Here is a 15943-nt window from a genome sequence, read left to right on the forward strand (position 1 = left end):
AGGTTGGGAATTTTTGGACAAACTTTATATTCATAAGAAGCTGTTTGTTTGTAAACAGGAAGAACTTTTCTTTAAAATGCAGCTGATCTCTGTGAATTCATCCCTTCATTTATCTGTGGAGGACAAATATTTGTTATATTTATTAATGTATTTACTGTCTAAGATTGGAGTCTTGTTTTTGTTGTTTATCATTCCTTTTTCTGAAAAACTATAAAACTAAAGTTTTAATGGATCTCGTCTTTGTTTGTCTGAAAAAGAGACCTTTATTGTGAAAGTACAAACCGGAACCTCTCCGTTAGCATTTATGCTAGCGTCGCGCGGTGAGTACGGCGGCAGTTAGCGCTGCTCGGTGGTTGTAGACGACGTCTCTCTCATTTAAACCAGAAAACAAACCGGAGTGACAACCAAGGTGAAGTGAGGATTTCTCACAGCGAAGCCGGAACATTTCCGCTTCACCGAACCGGTACCGGCCGTCTCTAACCCAAATAAACCTCCGTGATTTATTACAATGATCCCATTAGGAGATGGATGGGTGGAGCCGGATTAACATTTAGTCTACAAAAAGCACGCATTATCTTTATTTGTCCATTAAAACATATTTACTTTTATTAGAAACGCATTTTATTATTTATATTATAACTTTTATCCAGGTCACAGAAAGGTTCTCAGAGAATATTCATTTGTTTTAATATTAACAGCCTCAGGACGGCAGTTTGACTTTTTGCCCCTCGGTTGTTGCCGTAGTTTGTGTTGACCTCGTTGCCATGGTTACGGCCTGACGCTTCCGAGTCGTTGCTGTGAGTGAGGAAAGTTTTATTTCACGGTTTGTAAAGTTATTTTTGTTCAGATATTGAGCCGGGTTTTACAGTTTGAAGGCAGTTAAAGACCGGAGAGTGAAAAACTTTAACTTTTAACTTTTATTTCACTTCCATTTATTTAAAGAAGAAGAAAAACAAACTGGAACCATTTTACCCAAAATTCTACTTCCGCTTCACGGTATTACTCTTTAAAGTTTCTTTCTCTTTTAGCTTTTAGTTGATGTTTTATTACATGTCAGCTCTGAACAAGTTTTGCTTTTAGCCTGTTTTTTATTTTATTTTATTTAGCTTCTGTTTTTATTTTAGCTTCTGTTCTGCTTGTTTTAACTATAACAGTTTGATAAATCTTCAACAGATTTCAGCAGCCATTCATGGACAGCATTCACTCTGGATTTAGGCAGAAAATTAATTTCTCTGGTTTAAATAGTGTGTTCATTCATTCATTCATTCATTCACAGGACAAGCAAGGAAAAACAGAACGGTTCTGTAAGTAAAGCCGTTTAAGAAACTAAAGGAACAACAGAACATAAAAAAGAAAACCAAATCAGGAGTTTGATGGTCATCAGACCGTTTATATGTTAGGATGCAGAAGGGTCAAAATAAAAGCTTTAAATTTTGATTCTTTTCCTGTAAATAAACTAAATGTTTGAAATGAATGTTGAAGTTTTACTTTGGAGGTTTTACCTGAAGAACTGTTTAAAGATTTAACTCAGATTTAAGCCTGACTTCCAGCCACCAGTTTGTTTCAAACTCAGCTTCAGGACCATGACCTCCGCAGACAGAGAGGAAGAACTCTGGGTAAATGGCGCCGTCGAACCCCAGAACCAGCAGAGGGTTCCACCTCAGGAGAACCCGAACATGCTGAGCGTCACGAGGTCGGGTCTGAAGCGAGTTCCCGACAGTTTCCTGGACAGAGTCTTCACCACGGTCCGTCCCTCAGCAGCCGGCATCTCGTTGGGCTGTTTGTCGTGTTTCTGTGTGACCGGTTCTGTTCTCCTCAGTATCTGTGTCTGGAGGGGAACCGGATCTCCAGCCTCCCGGCCTCACTGTTCCTCTGTTTGACCCGGCTGCAGTGGTTGGACCTCAGAAACAACCTGATCCTGTCGCTCCCGGCAGAAATCGGCTCTCACAGGTTAGAAAACGTGTTTCTGGTTTTATTTCACCGACAGATCGATCTCCGAGTGTTTCTGTGGCTCCAGCTCCTCACTGAGACCGGATCAGTTTGGGTTTCGGTTCAGCAGAAGCATTAGATAATCTCCTGATCTAAACTTTAAGATGATGTTTGTCACAAAGAGTAAACGTCATATTTAATAAAGTTCTGACAGGCAGGCTGAAGTTTCCTGAGAGGGTCAGTCAGGTCATTGTTGAACTTGAAGAACAAGCTGTCACTCCAGGAGCGGTTCTGTAATCTGTGCCGGGTCGTCTGTAGGTCTCTGGAAACGCTTCTCCTGGGAGGAAATCCCGTCTCGGAGCTTCCAGCAGAGCTGGGTGAGTTGAAGTTGGTCACGTCGCTCTTTGGAAGCTGAAAGTTTCTCTCAAACGCTGCATGTTGTTATTTATTCACATTTATTGTTCTGATGTGTGCATCTTGCTTCACTTTGTGCTGATACACTGGCAGATAAATTCCCCTCTAAGCTGCTGCCAGTGGCTGATTAGTGTTGCCACAGTAACCACACACCTGTGTCTCTCACTCCCTGACAGCACTGTTAAAATGGGAACTGAACAAATATCTGACTGATAAGAGGAAGAGCCACAGGTGATGATAGCTGTTTATTGATGTTCAAAGTCAGCTTCCGGTTTGGGTTTGTTTCCAGGGAATGTGAGCACGCTCCGAGGCCTGGATCTGAGGGACTGCCCCCTTCGTTTCCCTCCGCAGGCCGTGGTGCAGCAGGGGTGTAAGGCCGTCCTGCAGTACCTGAGGAGCGCTCTGGCGCAGCGTCCAGTCGCTGTAACAGAGACTTTAGCAGGTGAATCAAAGGCACCTTAACATTGAGCAGAACACGCGCTTCCAGCCATCTGCTCTTTTTGTCAAAGATAGGAGGGCTGGAAACAAAAATAGCTCCTTGCCCTGGTACCACTTCACCGCCGTGACTTCTGTTCCCTTGGAGACGGCTCGTGCCACTCGGCTAGCTCCCTCCTTTTCTCCCCCACCGCTCCAGCTCCAGCTCCCAGCTCGGTCATATTTTTAGCCCGATGGAAAATGATCGATAAGCAGTGGGCTTTCTGTCACTGCGCTCTGCCTGGAGGTAATCGCTGTGAGAAGCCCGAGACAGCCCTCCACAGGAGATGCTGCTGCTGCACAATGAGCCAAGCCGGAGCCCTCAATCAAATGATTTATCTCCCAACTTAAAAGGTTAACAATGAAGGCGAAGCTGCAGCCTGCAGAGGAAACTGTTATTTACTGAGATCCAGTAATCAGCTCAGCCTTCATCTGTTGTCCATCAGGCCTCAGGTCGTCCTGTCATCAAAACGGGTATGCTGGAAGAACTCAGCACCCTGTAAACACGGCAGGGATCAGTTTGGTTTTCGCTGTTCAGACCAGCTGTTAGCTCATCAAACTGTTCATAACGTATCCACAGAACCCCACTTCCAAATGTCCGAGCTACCCCTTTAAAAGTGTGACAGGAAAGCTGCTGTAGACGTCTGCCCTCCAACACCATGTTTGTTTGCTCAGTAGTGGTGGAGAAGCTCCAGCTGTCGCAGCTGATGGGGTCAGAGGACGAGTCAGAGGACAGGGACGGGCTGCAGAGGTTCAGGGAGCTCAGAGACAAGCTGGTCCCGCTGGACCGGGCCGAGCTGGACCCGACAGCACAGGAGGCTAAAGGCCCAAAGCCTCAGCTTCGATCTGTCACTAAAAGGTAAGCAGAGGTCTGACGAGGTGAGGAAACAAAGAATTTTCAGTTTATTTAAATTTAACTGTGTTTTTTTATAGTAGCAACACAAAACACCCACTGAGCAAATCAAAATGAAATAAAAAATTAAACTCTGTATTACACTTTTTCTTTGCTTAATGATGTAAAACCAGGCTTAACCTGATTGCTTCTTTCTTTATTTCTTGCATGGAAGATCCAAACAACAAATATTATTTCACCTTCCAGATAATGTCTTCTTTATTTGCTATCCAATCACAGGGAAGAAGTGAATGAATTTATTGTTGCAGATAATTCAAAAGGACATTTTCTACAGAAGAAAGAAGATAAATATTTCCTAAACTGTCTCTGCCGGAGGCTCAGAAGTCTGGAGCTAAAATAGTTCTGATGTGATTTATTTCTCAGAAAAAAGACGAGTGCCAAGGCTGGAAAAGGTGCTGATTGTGAGGACTGGAAGGCAGCAGAAGGGAGGTTACACGCGACAAAGAAAGAGTTGAGAGACAAACGGACTCTGGTAGAGCAGTGGAGGAAGTACGTTCCCATCAGCTGCAGTTCACTCACTAATTCTGCTGATGTTATTATCTGTGCTGCCACAGCAAAGACGAAACACAGGCTCAGAACTGCTCGACAGAAGCCACAGAACACCTGATGGTTCCCAGACCGCCTCACTTTCAGATAAAAACAAACTGAAACCAAATGATCACACTCATCTGTTGTCTGACTCCCCTGCAGAAGCCAAAAGTCTCTTCCAAAGGAGCGTGCACACCCCAGAACAACCCCGGTGAAGAAAACCTCTGAGCACAAGAAGAAGAGGCAGGAAAGACAAAGACCTGCTGAGGTACGCCTGCCGACCAACAGGGGGCAGCAGACCTCCAGACGTGAGGAGAAGAGCTGAATCATCTGGATGGTGGTGGAGGGGTTCAGGGGTTCAGGGGTTCAGGCCGAGGAAAGCTTCAGCTGCAGCTGATTATCTCACAGCAGAGGAGTCAGGAGCTTCTCGGGGGCGGGGGGCGGGGGGTACTGGAAGGGCTTATAAACTTGAAGTTTTGTAGGATTTTCTGCAACACTCGTGTCATTCTTTACAGCCAGAAGTTCTGAGATGAAAACTAGTTTGATGTGCATCTGATTCTGTTACAGGAAGACCTGGGAGAGTCCAGAACCGACTCCAGAACCGACCCACAGGTGCAGGTCTTTGGCTTCACTGCAGGAAGTGAAGAGGACAGGTAAACAGGAAGTCTTAGTGACTAAAATACATCCTGGAACCTGAGTCACGATCCTCATTCCCTTTGGCCTCTGATGTTCATTATCACCCGCCGCTGAAGGATGAAGGTGGGCGATAATGTTAGTTTGTCTTATTTGTTTGTTTTAAATCTGTGTTAGGACGGCCATGACGGTTATATGTTCGTTTAATCAGCTCGTGATTCTGGACGCTGAATGATGATTTGAGTTTGGCTGCAGATGGAGCCTAAAGACTCCAAACAGCAGCTGCACACATGTAGAACATCTGCAGGTTCTGGTAACCGGATTAACCGATGCAGCCAAACACTGAGGCTCTGATGTGAACTGTTGACCTTTGACCCTTGCAGATCGGCCCGGGAGCTGCAGAGGCACATCCGGACCTGTGTCGAGAGGATCCAGGAGAGACGCAGGAATCCCAGAGGCTCCGTGTCGGAGCAGACGGAGGCAGCCGAGGAGGAGGACGTGGAAGAAGTCAGAACCACGATCCATTTCTCACTCTGTCCCAAACCCGGTACTGACTTATGGTACTGATCCAGTTTCTGTTTCCGCAGGTGAGGAAGTCACAGGCACGACTTCTGGGAAGACATTTAGAAAACTGTTTCACCATCTTCACTGCAGACAGCTGGAGCAGGTTTCCCTCTGAGACGTCGGAAAAGTAAAAACCTGAAGTCCTTTTTCAATGAGATGCTCCAGAAGCAGGATTTCTGTAGATCAAAGTTAATTTCATGTGTTAGAAATCAATAAATGATCTTTGATGCATCAAAGGACGCGTCTGTCTTTAAACTGAAGAACAAACATCCTTCCTCTTCACCTGCTTTCCTCCCCGAGTCACAGGGAGCTGGTCTCTGTCTCCAGGTCCCTGTGTGAGAGGAGGGGACACCTGGACAGGTCTCAGTCAATCACAGGGACAACTGGACGGGTCTCAGTCCATCACAGGGACAACTGGACAGGTCTCAGTCCATCACAGGGACAACTGGACACATCTCAGTCCATCACAGGGACACCTGGACAGGTCTCAGTCCATCACAGGGACAACTGGACAGGTCTCAGTCAATCACAGGGACACCTGGACGGGTCTCAGTCCAACACAGGGACAACTGGACAAGTCTCCAGGGGGTTTTAATGAACAAACAAAAGAGTATAATCAGATAAAAATAAAAATTAAGAACTGCAGCGGTAACAAGCAGCGTGGCAGAACTGAGCTGAGCATCATCTTCAACATGAAGTTAAAAATGTCAACAGCTGCGTCTTTTCTCATCTAAAACATTGCAACTCTGGCTTTAAAGTGGCGGGTGACGTGCATTCATCAATGTTAGGCCTTTAATTTATGTTATTTTTAGTATTAGTAGATGTTTTTATATTACCATTATAAGTGTTTTTATTATTAATATAAGTCTGTAAATATCTGTGTTTTAGGGTAATTTAATCTGGTGTTTGGTTTCCCCTCCTCAGACTAGCCATTAGCTCGTCAGCACTATCTGCAGCAGGTAAGATATTGATGTTCAAACCCACTTCCAAAGGTCTGGATTATCTCTTTGAATTTGACGCCAAATAAACATATTATTTTAAGATAACAGCCCATTTGTTGCTGATGTGGAACTATTTAAACTATTTACTTACTGTATATTTTATAACAATCATATAAAACCTCATTTATTGAACCTTTCAGGCTCAAAAGGAAATATTGTGATGTTTATGGTCACACCAACATAAACCTGTTTAATCCACTTATCTCTCAGATAATCTGAACAATCAGGCTGTATATTTTTATCAGATATCAGTTATTATTGTATATATTTACCTGCAAACGTCAAACTGACACCCAAATGTTTATAACTTCAGCTGCTATTTTAAGATTGTGGACACCTACTTTTCTTTAATTATTCCCTTTTTTTAAAGTCTGTTTTAACTTCATGACTTTGCTGACACGGAGATGATGGAAGTTGTGTCTGATCCGGTATGATCCGGACCCGGAGCCGGTACCGGTACCGGGCTCAGTGTTCAGTTAATGGATGCCCTCTCCGAGCAGAGAGGAGGGGAGGCCTTCAGCCGGCAGGCAGCGTGATGTCAGCGGCGGCACTTCGGTTCTAATTGCCTAGGTGGGGGTGATGGCGTCATTTTCTGCCCTGCTGTAGCCTCCTGCTCCAAATAGCGAGGGGAGACGGATCTTCGGCCGACGCGACCGTGGCTCCCTTTGCCGGGATCGAGTACCGCGGAGCCGGACACGCCATCCCGGGAAACATGGAGGCTGCGGCCGAGGAGCTGCGGGCCGGCTCTCGGATACCTGTCACTATCGATCATATAGTTAACGACACGCTGGTGGTGACGCTCACCTACCGGGAGAGGAACTACACGGGAGTTTTACTCGACTCAAACAAAAAGTGAGTCTTATTTTCTTTAGGTTTTTGTCAGAAATTTAAGTTTTTAAAAAGTGTGCTAATGGCTAATGTAGCTTTAATGCTAAGTTAGCTTTGTTAGCCACCTGGGCCTAAAATACATGGGTTATTGTTGCTGACAGGCTAGCTGTCGGCTAGCTCACTGGCTAATGACAAACTGGTTTTATTTTACTTAATGAAACAAAAACCTCCGGTTTTGATGCTTTTGTTTAGGAGTATGTGTCATTAGTAGCTGTGTGTGTTGGTATTATTTCCTAAAAGCTGAGCAGCAGCTGCTGTCACACAGAATCCATCTGTAGCTCATTGTTAGCCTGAATAAATACTGAAACACATCTGACATAATGAAGGAAATAAAAAGACTTTTACTCGTCCCTACCTATGAATCAGGACTAATTTAATGTGTTTATGCTTTCAGATGGATTAGTTTTCTGCTGTAGTGTAAAAAATAACCAGAAAGATTGTTGTTGATTTTAATGTTCCCTTGTTTTATAGCCAGTGGTTTCTAATCTATAAAACAACAGAAAATAAGATAACTAACATGTAATCTGTCACCAGTGTGATCATTTGTCTTAAACCCAGCTGTAGAAGTGGTGACCTTTGCTGGCTCTGACACAAAAGGCCCTTTCTTTCATAATAAACTGAAATAAAAGAATAAAGCAGGTATATTTCGACATTTCTTATCTCTTTCTGTTCGTCACATGTGGAAGCCTTATGTCTCTCTCGCTTTGGCTTACACTATTTATAGACGAGCAGAATCAAAATCTCACCAGCTTTCCTTTCTGTAAGAAGAGGCCAAGCTGCCCTGAGAAGAACCCACCCTGATGGGAAAAGGCAGGCCTCCGAATAACTTAAAATAAACCCATATTTTACGCCTTGTCAGAGACAAAATGTAACTTCTTCCTTTTCAGCTCAGGGGAAATTCATTTCCTTTCATTGTTTCCCTCTGCCTTTTCAATATGCCCCATCATTCAGTGATCTCAGCGAGCGCAGCGTGAAATGGCAGCAGCATTAGTGAATCTTTTTTTGTCATATTTTTCGTCCTTGTAATTTGCCCCGAGGCGTCCTGCCTGCTCCCTGGAACAGCCCTGCTGTCAGTCACATTCAAGCCTAATATCTGGCAGCTTTATACAGAGGAAGGCTGGAGCACGTCACCAAGAGACCATTATTCACAGATCTCTGCCAGCTTCTTCTCCTGGGGAGGAAAATGAGCTCCCCCAAACGTGCACTAATTAATAATCTCCCCACACAGGAGCCCTGAGCGTTCCTGGATGCAGCAACAAACTGGATTCCTGGGATTGTTTCTGTGTGTCCGTGGTGGGTCCAGGTCTTTGTCCTCTGCCTAAAGCAGGACAACATTTACGCTTGTCTTTAAAGGACGTCTTGATTGGACACGTTTGTTTGTCCCAGAATTTAAAACGGATTTCATGACTTTCCCAGAAAAGCTCTGTGACGTTTGTGCTTTAGAGCCAAAGAGCAGAATCCCATCCCCCACAACACTTTACCTTCGACTACAGGTGACCCCGAGAGGTTCAGTCATCCCGTCAGAGCGAGACGCAACACGTTAAAGGGATAGTTCAGGCATTTTGAAGTGGGGTTCTGCAGAAAACCTATAAATATCTAATAACTTGCCTGTTGTAGATAGTAGTAAAACTCCGAGTTTAGTACTTCAGGGTGTGGTATGTTTTCAGTCAGTTAGTACACATTTAGGTACATTCAGGTATAAATCAGAGTACAGGGTTTGTTACAGTATTAGTTATATAAAATAAACACGTTAAACAGAAGTAAATAAAAGCTTGTTGCTTACAGCTGCTGGATAAATGCTGACAGAAGAGAACTGTAAAACGTGGTTTTCTTCCTGTCAGCGTGTTTAAAACGGGCGTTTTTACAGCAGAGTTTAGTTGTTTGTTCTGAATTCGTCCTGATCTGAACCGTTAGTGAGGGGCTGTTTGAGCGCTGCAGGCGGCTGGTTCTGGCTGGTTCTGTTCAGTGTCACGCCCTGATCCTGTTAAACATGGCCGACACAAAGCTTTCTGTCTCGTCAGCTTCCCTACGAAGACTTAAACTGGAGAAGTGAAGAAATCGGCTCTTATCTTATTAAAATCCCGTCATTTTTTCTGCTAAGTTATTCAACAGAACCTTTCCCCCCGGGGGGTCGGGTCAGAACTTTGCTGTGGGCGTGTTTCTGAACGCCGCAGTCGTTCAGTGCCCGTGTGAGCTGAACCAAAAAACCCGTCCTGAAAGTTTTGGTCCAATCAGATGTTCTGTTGGACCCCTAATGGCTGCTCATACAGCCTCAGTTGTTGGAACAGTTTTATTCTTCATGGCGTCACGATTCAAACATGGCTTCCCTGACCTTCACCTCGTGGTTGTTATTGGCGCCTCGCAGCTCCTCCGGCGCCGCCCGGCGAACGTCTGCCACAAATATCATCTCAGTAAAAATACCCGTGTAATGTCAAACTGAGTAGCATTTGTGAGAACCACCGGATCTGCTCAGACAAGCTAATATTAGCTTATAGACCGAGCCGGCCCTCTTCTAAAGTGGGTTTGCGGCCATCTTAAAATGACTCCAGGCCTTAAAGACGTGAATAGAAATGCTGTTATTGTAACCTTTCGTTTTGTGTTACAGTTATTTTGGCAGAAATGTTGTGATTTTCCAGCAGGAAGTGACCCCAGAGTTTCATGTCCAACTGAAGGAAGTGTGAAAGTTTAAATAAGTTTTTAAATGATCGGTTCTGAAAATTAATTTTCCATAATAATTGCTCTGAACATGACTTCCTGTTCTGCAGGTTTTTAAAGCGAGGCATACTTCATGTAGGAATGTTTATAGACAGTTTTTTTTTGTCTTCATCAAACTGTGAAGCAGCTAATTTTTTTTTTTCCTGATTTGCATCAAATTTCTCAAACAAAAGGAACATTTCACCACAGTGTCCGTGTTTTAGAGGGTTGTTTAACTGTAGCCTTAAAAAAGACTCTAAGATGTGAAATTATATTTTTATCTGTTTTGTTTTTCTTCTTCTTTTCAGGACTGGCCTCTTCTGCCTCCCAGAATTCACAGCAAAACTGGAGAACTGCTCCATATCGAAACCAGCCTGTGAAATCCCTGAAATCTTGAGCGAAGAGCCGGTTCCCAAATCCCCCAGCCAGGCTTCCAACAGACCAAAGGATGAGAACAGTGTCCCTGAAAGCAGCACACCCACTGCACCTCCACCCTGCCCCGTCCTCACACCGCTCCCAGCTGGACAGACTCCTTACCCTCCTTATTTTGAAGGAGCCCCCTTCCCTCAGCCCTTATGGGTGCGCCACACCTACAGCCAATGGGTTCCTCAACCGCCTCCGCGACCAATCAAGAGAAAGAAGAGGCGGTCGCGAGAACCCGGCCGTATGACCATAAGTACCATCCGCCTGCGGCCGCGGCAGGTCCTCTGTGAAAAGTGCAAGAACACACTAAATAGCGATGAAGACAGCAAAGATGGCATGAGCAACAGCAAGACTTCCAGGAAAGAAAATGCCCCCCAGAGCGACGATGATGGCGATTTTAGGGACGCTCCAGCCAAGCTGTCCAGAAAAGATGATGTCATTGGAAGCAAGGACACCAAGAGACGTGAAAACGCCACCAGCCTGGACAGCAAGCGTCTCAGAAAGGACAAACGGGGGGAGGCTGATGGGGAGAAATACTCTGCAGGGGACGTGATCCCCCACAGTCCTGTCATTAAGATCTCTTACAGCACTCCGCAGGGAAAGGGGGAGGTCATAAAGATCCCCTCACGGGTCCACGGTTCCATCAAACCGTTCTGCCCAAAGCAGCTGGTGCAGAACAGCAAAGCGTCCGCGGACGCCAAGGAACAGCGGCACATTCTGGACGCCACTCGGTCTGGTCTTACGGTCTCTATTCCAAAACTCAAACTAACCAGGCCTTTTGCAACGGTCGGCCAGGACCCGTCATGTCCAAAGATCCGGTTGAGACCTCCTCAGAGCGAGGGGGAGGAGACCATGGTGGAGTACGAGGCAGAACTTGTTGAAGGCAGCACAAGACAAAGTCCCAGGGTCCCCGGTCCATGTCTTCCCCACTCTGAAGACTCAGGAGAAGGGAAGAACTCCTTGGAGTTATGGTCCGGGAGTTCTGGAGAGGAGGCAGAGCGCAACCACAGCGACCTGACCCTCCTGATCAACTTCCGTAAGCGTAAAGCGGATTCTTCGAGCCTGTCCGTCTGCAGCAGCGACAGCTTGGACGAGTCCAAGTCCTTCAGCTCCGAGGGAACCTCACCTGAGCTCTGTGATCTGGCACCAGGTGAAGACCTCTCCGTCACCTCGTCCTCTGTGACTCCTCGGGACAGCTGTAAGACGGTGCCGCCGCTCACCGTGCGGCTTCACACCCGCAGCATGACCAAGTGTGTGACAGAGGAGGGTCACGCCGTGACGGTGGGCGACATCGTGTGGGGGAAGATCCACGGCTTCCCCTGGTGGCCAGCCCGAGTCCTCAGCATCAGCGGCGCCGGCAAACAGGAGACGGCCCAGTGTGAGGCCCAGTGGCCCCAGGCCAAGGTGGCATGGTTCGGCTCCCCCACCACCTCCCAGCTGTCTGTGGCCAAACTGTCGCCGTTCAGAGAGTTCTTCAGGTCCCGCTTCAACCGCAAGAAGAAGGGCATGTACCGGAGAGCCATCCTGGAGGCCGCCAAGGCTGTGGGGCACATGGGTCCAGAGATCACATCGCTGCTGTCCCACGGCGACACGTAGGTACGTCTCTCATCCAGGAAGAACCTTTAGAGGGTTGACAGGAGTTTCCTGTTGCAGCCTGAGTTTCTCCACATTCGACCTTCGACCTTCAGCCTCTGAATACGCTTTTCTTAACGTTTTACTGTGACGCTGCAGCACACGGCAGCTTATCTGAGGCTTTAACCCGTTTGTTTGTGTTGGCGTGCTCGGTTAAGTCCTTAACTAGTTGTTTTAACCAGATGACTAATCCAGTCTCCAACTCGAGCTGCAGCTGGTTTCTTTTCTAAGTCCTGTCTGACAGAACCGACCCGCAGAGTTCAGGAAGTCGTTTTAGACTCGGGTCTGATTGGACAGATGCTGCTGCTGAGTCAGCAGGTTTGGTGGTTCTGTTCAGCTCAGGTACCGAACTGAAAGCTCAAACTTCCTCCCACCTCCTCAGCGCCCCTCAGTAGGATTAAAGAGATCGTTCAGACATTTTGAAGTGTGGTTCTGAGGAAGAGTTAGGAACTGTTGTAGATGGTTCTGTGAACGAGCTTCACTTGGAGAAATGGATCAGTTCTGACGGGATCATCGAGCTAACAGCCAGGGCCAAACTGGAAGTGCTACAGCTAGCTGCTGCTGCTTTTTGCACCAGTGAACAATGACAGAACTTAATAAATAATCTTGTATGAAGCAGCTGATGAAACGGTGTTCACATGAACTGTTCAGACCAGCCATTAGTTCATCAGTCCTGTCAGAATTAAACTCTTTCTCCAACTTGAGGTAATTTACAAACTGTCTACAGCAGGTAACTCTTCAAAGCCCCACTTCAAAATGGCTGAAATATCCCTTTGGGCGTGTTCACATTTGTTGTTATCACCTGCCGACAGATTAGAGACGGATCAGAAGAAAATGTTTTCACTCAAACCAACTTCAGAGGTGGTCTGGACCCCTTACCTGGACCCCCTGAATATTTACTCCGTTCCTGGACCCCCGTACCTGGACCTCCGTACCTTGTCCCCCGTACCTGGACCCCCGTACCTGGACCCCCGTACCTGGACCTCCGTACCTGGTCCCCCGTACCTGGACCCCCGTACCTGGACCTCCGTACCTGGTCCCCCGTACCTGGACCCCCGTACCTAGACCTCTGTACCTGGTCCCCCGTACCTGGTCCCGTTTGTCAGTCTGAACACAGTTAGTCCTGATCCTGGCTGCAGGACCTCCTGGTCTGAGGTCCTGGTCTGAGGTGACCCACGGGACCTCCAGGGGTTGGGATCTTTAGACAACGATCACTGGAGATGTTTTCGTCTTCATTCTGTCCTCATCCTGTCCTCATCCTGTCTTCATCCTGTCCTCATCCTGTCCTCATTCTGTCCTCATCCTGTCCTCATCCTGTCTTCGTCCTGTCTTCGTCATGTCCTCATCCTCCTGTCGGTTCTGTTGGCTCATCAGGAGGTAACTCTATAAAATCTGAACCGGGTCCAGGTCTCAGTGGATCCTGACCTCATACAGTCAGATCACCTGAACCGGATTCAAACCGGTTTCAGAACGTCACATGTGAACACGCCTTTAACGCCACCGCCACATTGAAAGGGTTTAGAAAATGAGCGATCATGTAGTTTCGGTACCATCTGAGAACCGCGCCGTGGTTCTGGGTTTAGGTGTCCTGATCTGCTGAGCTCAGAGTTGACTCAGAGTAAACACTCCCAGCTTCAGAGGCCATATTTGGTGCTTTTACAGCCGTCAGACAGGAAGTGTGTTTCTGCTCATTCCTGCCATGTTTACTCTGGTTTCTCCTCTTTCTTCCTGTGCAGAAGCTGAGGACCGAGGTTCAAATGACCTCTGACCCCCTCATCAAGGCCCAGGACGGAGGACGTGTGGTCGCCACGGTTACTATTTACATCCCGCTCTTTTTTATTATTATTATTATTCTTTTCTCCATGCTGGTGGAAAATGGCCGTCAATGTGGAGGATTGTTGAGACGGGAAAAGGGAGCAAAACACAACAAAAAGACGTGAAGGTCTGCGAGGAACTCTGAACTCGTTTTTTGATTCTTTTTTTTATTTTTAGATTTAATCATATTTCAGTCGAGCCGAATAAAAACACTACAAGGACTGAATGTATTTATTGTCTCTAATGGGCTGAAGAAATCCAGTTAGTCTTTCAGAACCTCCTTGTGCTGCTGTCGGGTCCTCCACTGGTCCTCCACTGGTCCTCCACGGGTCCTCTGCGGGTCCTCCGTGGGTCGGATCCTCTGCGGGTCCTGCTCATCCAGCCAGAGGGAGCCGCGGCCCCGTCATGTGACCCCCTCCCTCCTCTTCCTCTGGTGGACCTGGGGCCTGGGGCCTGGGACCTGGGGCCTGGGACCTGGGGCCTGGGACCTGGGACCTGGGGCCTGGGACCTGGGGCCTGGGGCCTTGGACCTGAGACCTGGGACCTGGGGCCTGGGACCTGGGGCCTGGGACCAGCTCCACAGTTTAAAGTCTTACTCTGAATCCTTTTCCTTTAGAAAATGTGAACGTCTCCTTCCAGAGACTGGAGAGATCCCCGTGGATGTATTTATACCCACCTCCCTGAAGATCGTGTTGTGACTCTTTTTCATTTCAGTGTCCTGTTTGCTTTCCTCCTCCTAACCATTCAGACTTCCTGAGAACCATTTTGAATTATTTAAAGTGACACACTATAGAGAAAAGCACTTTATCTGTACCTTGGTGGCCTGCTGTGAACACTAGTGTGAGAAACAGCCTCGAGAGGCAGCAGGAGCTCGACTGTTTGCTGCCTTGGAGATAGAAACAACCTTCCATTGTTCTGTAGTATTTTATTGTACCATTCTGAGGGACACCAGATGTTTTGAGGTGGGATTGAGTGGAAAGGTGATCTCTCACTGGGCTGGGAGGTTTAACAGCTGGTTGCTTCGTCAGCAACACTCAGAGTTCAGGGAATCTTTTCTCACAACTTTCCCACAGCTAGTCTCCCAACAGCTCTGTGAGATGCCACCTTCATGAACAGTTAATATCTTACCTGTTGTAGACAGCTCAGTTTGAGGAGATAAAGTTCAACTCTGGTGTAACTCTTCTACTGAACTCCACCTCAGAAGTGCTGGAATATCCCTTTAAATCCTTCCATTTTGACTTTGGTGTCCTCGTCTCTTGCTGTACCTTCGACCCGACTGAACTCCTGGAGCCGCCGTGAAGCGAGACCGCAGTTTAGTTGGCGAGAAAAACTGAATCAGCTGCAGGACGGAGTCCTGAGGAAACTACAGATTACAGCTGGATTTACTCAGATTACAGCTGGACTGAGTCAGATTACAGCTGGACTGTTAGATTACAGCTGGACTGACTCAGATTACAGCTGGATTTACTCAGATTACAGCACCGCCCTGCTGGACTCGGTCTCGGAGCGGCTCTGGGGGGTAGAGACGCCCCCCGGTCTGTGGTTCTGACCCCCAGCTCAGCTGCTGGTCTCCGTGGTGCCGGTCCGGTCTGGACCCAGAACCCGGGCTCCATGTTGGTTTATGTTTTAGGAGACGGCGTCTCTTCCTGTTGGGATGGTTTTTGTTAAACGCAGCAGAGGGCGGAGACCCTCGACAGGCTCCTCCCCTCATGGAGCAACGTCACCGTCTAATGTCGCTCGATCTTATTGGCTACTTTTTTATTTCCATGTCCTGTAAATACAATAAAATATACAGCAATACTGGTGCCGTGTGTACGAGTGTGTGTGCTGAAGAAGTTTCCTGTAGTTTGATTCTGGGAGCCGACGCTCGAACCCGACCTGAAGGGTTCCACCTGAGAACCTCGGAGCCTGAAGGTTCCTCCTGAGAACCTCGGAGCCTGAAGGTTCCTCCTGAGAACCTCGGAACCTGAAGGATTCCACCTGAGAACCTCGGAGCCTGAAGGTTCCACCTGAGAACCTCGGAGCCTGAAGGTTC

The 15943-nt window shown here is 47.2% G+C and overlaps 2 protein-coding genes across 10 annotated transcripts; both read left to right on the plus strand.

The window, feature by feature from the left end:
* Window positions 1-311: 311 nt before the first annotated feature.
* LOC108228283 (leucine-rich repeat-containing protein 27) lies at window positions 312-5691 on the plus strand. 8 transcript variants are annotated; one of them, XM_025003179.2, is made up of 12 exons: window positions 318-996; window positions 1277-1304; window positions 1574-1745; window positions 1820-1950; window positions 2248-2306; window positions 2633-2785; window positions 3493-3676; window positions 4094-4219; window positions 4421-4526; window positions 4826-4911; window positions 5275-5398; window positions 5479-5691. In XM_025003179.2, exons 3-12 carry the CDS (start codon window positions 1584-1586, stop codon window positions 5584-5586), a joined length of 1239 nt encoding a protein of 412 aa, XP_024858947.1. In that variant the 5' UTR covers window positions 318-996; window positions 1277-1304; window positions 1574-1583; the 3' UTR covers window positions 5587-5691. The 8 variants fall into 8 exon arrangements, 7 of the variants coding, with proteins under 7 accessions (XP_024858951.1, XP_024858947.1, XP_024858948.1 ...); XM_025003183.2 differs by lacking the exon at window positions 1277-1304 and having other exon boundaries at window positions 312-409; XM_025003180.2 differs by lacking the exon at window positions 1277-1304.
* A 1191-nt stretch (window positions 5692-6882) lies between these two features.
* Window positions 6883-15713, plus strand: pwwp2b (PWWP domain containing 2B). Of its 2 annotated transcripts, none has more exons than XM_017403822.3 (3): window positions 6883-7308; window positions 10347-12053; window positions 13830-15713. In XM_017403822.3, exons 1-3 carry the CDS (start codon window positions 7169-7171, stop codon window positions 13834-13836), a joined length of 1854 nt encoding a protein of 617 aa, XP_017259311.1. In that variant the 5' UTR covers window positions 6883-7168; the 3' UTR covers window positions 13837-15713. The 2 variants fall into 2 exon arrangements, with proteins under 2 accessions (XP_017259311.1, XP_017259312.1); XM_017403823.3 differs by having other exon boundaries at window positions 6885-7308; window positions 10347-12057.
* Window positions 15714-15943: the final 230 nt, after the last annotated feature.

The sequence above is a fragment of the Kryptolebias marmoratus genome, linkage group LG22, assembly GCF_001649575.2.
Source record: "Kryptolebias marmoratus isolate JLee-2015 linkage group LG22, ASM164957v2, whole genome shotgun sequence".
NCBI classification, from domain to species: domain Eukaryota; kingdom Metazoa; phylum Chordata; class Actinopteri; order Cyprinodontiformes; family Rivulidae; genus Kryptolebias; species Kryptolebias marmoratus.

Coding starts and splice junctions, on each gene's coding strand:
- LOC108228283 (XM_025003183.2), top strand. CDS start 1,584: ATGACCTCCGCAGACAGAGAGGAAGAACTCTGGGTAAATGGCGCCGTC. Junction 4,527..4,825: donor AAAGACAAAGACCTGCTGAG/GTACGCCTGCCG, acceptor ATTCTGTTACAG/GAAGACCTGGGAGAGTCCAG. Junction 4,912..5,274: donor GCAGGAAGTGAAGAGGACAG/GTAAACAGGAAG, acceptor TGACCCTTGCAG/ATCGGCCCGGGAGCTGCAGA.
- pwwp2b (XM_017403822.3), top strand. CDS start 7,169: ATGGAGGCTGCGGCCGAGGAGCTGCGGGCCGGCTCTCGGATACCTGTC. Junction 7,309..10,346: donor TTACTCGACTCAAACAAAAA/GTGAGTCTTATT, acceptor TCTTCTTTTCAG/GACTGGCCTCTTCTGCCTCC.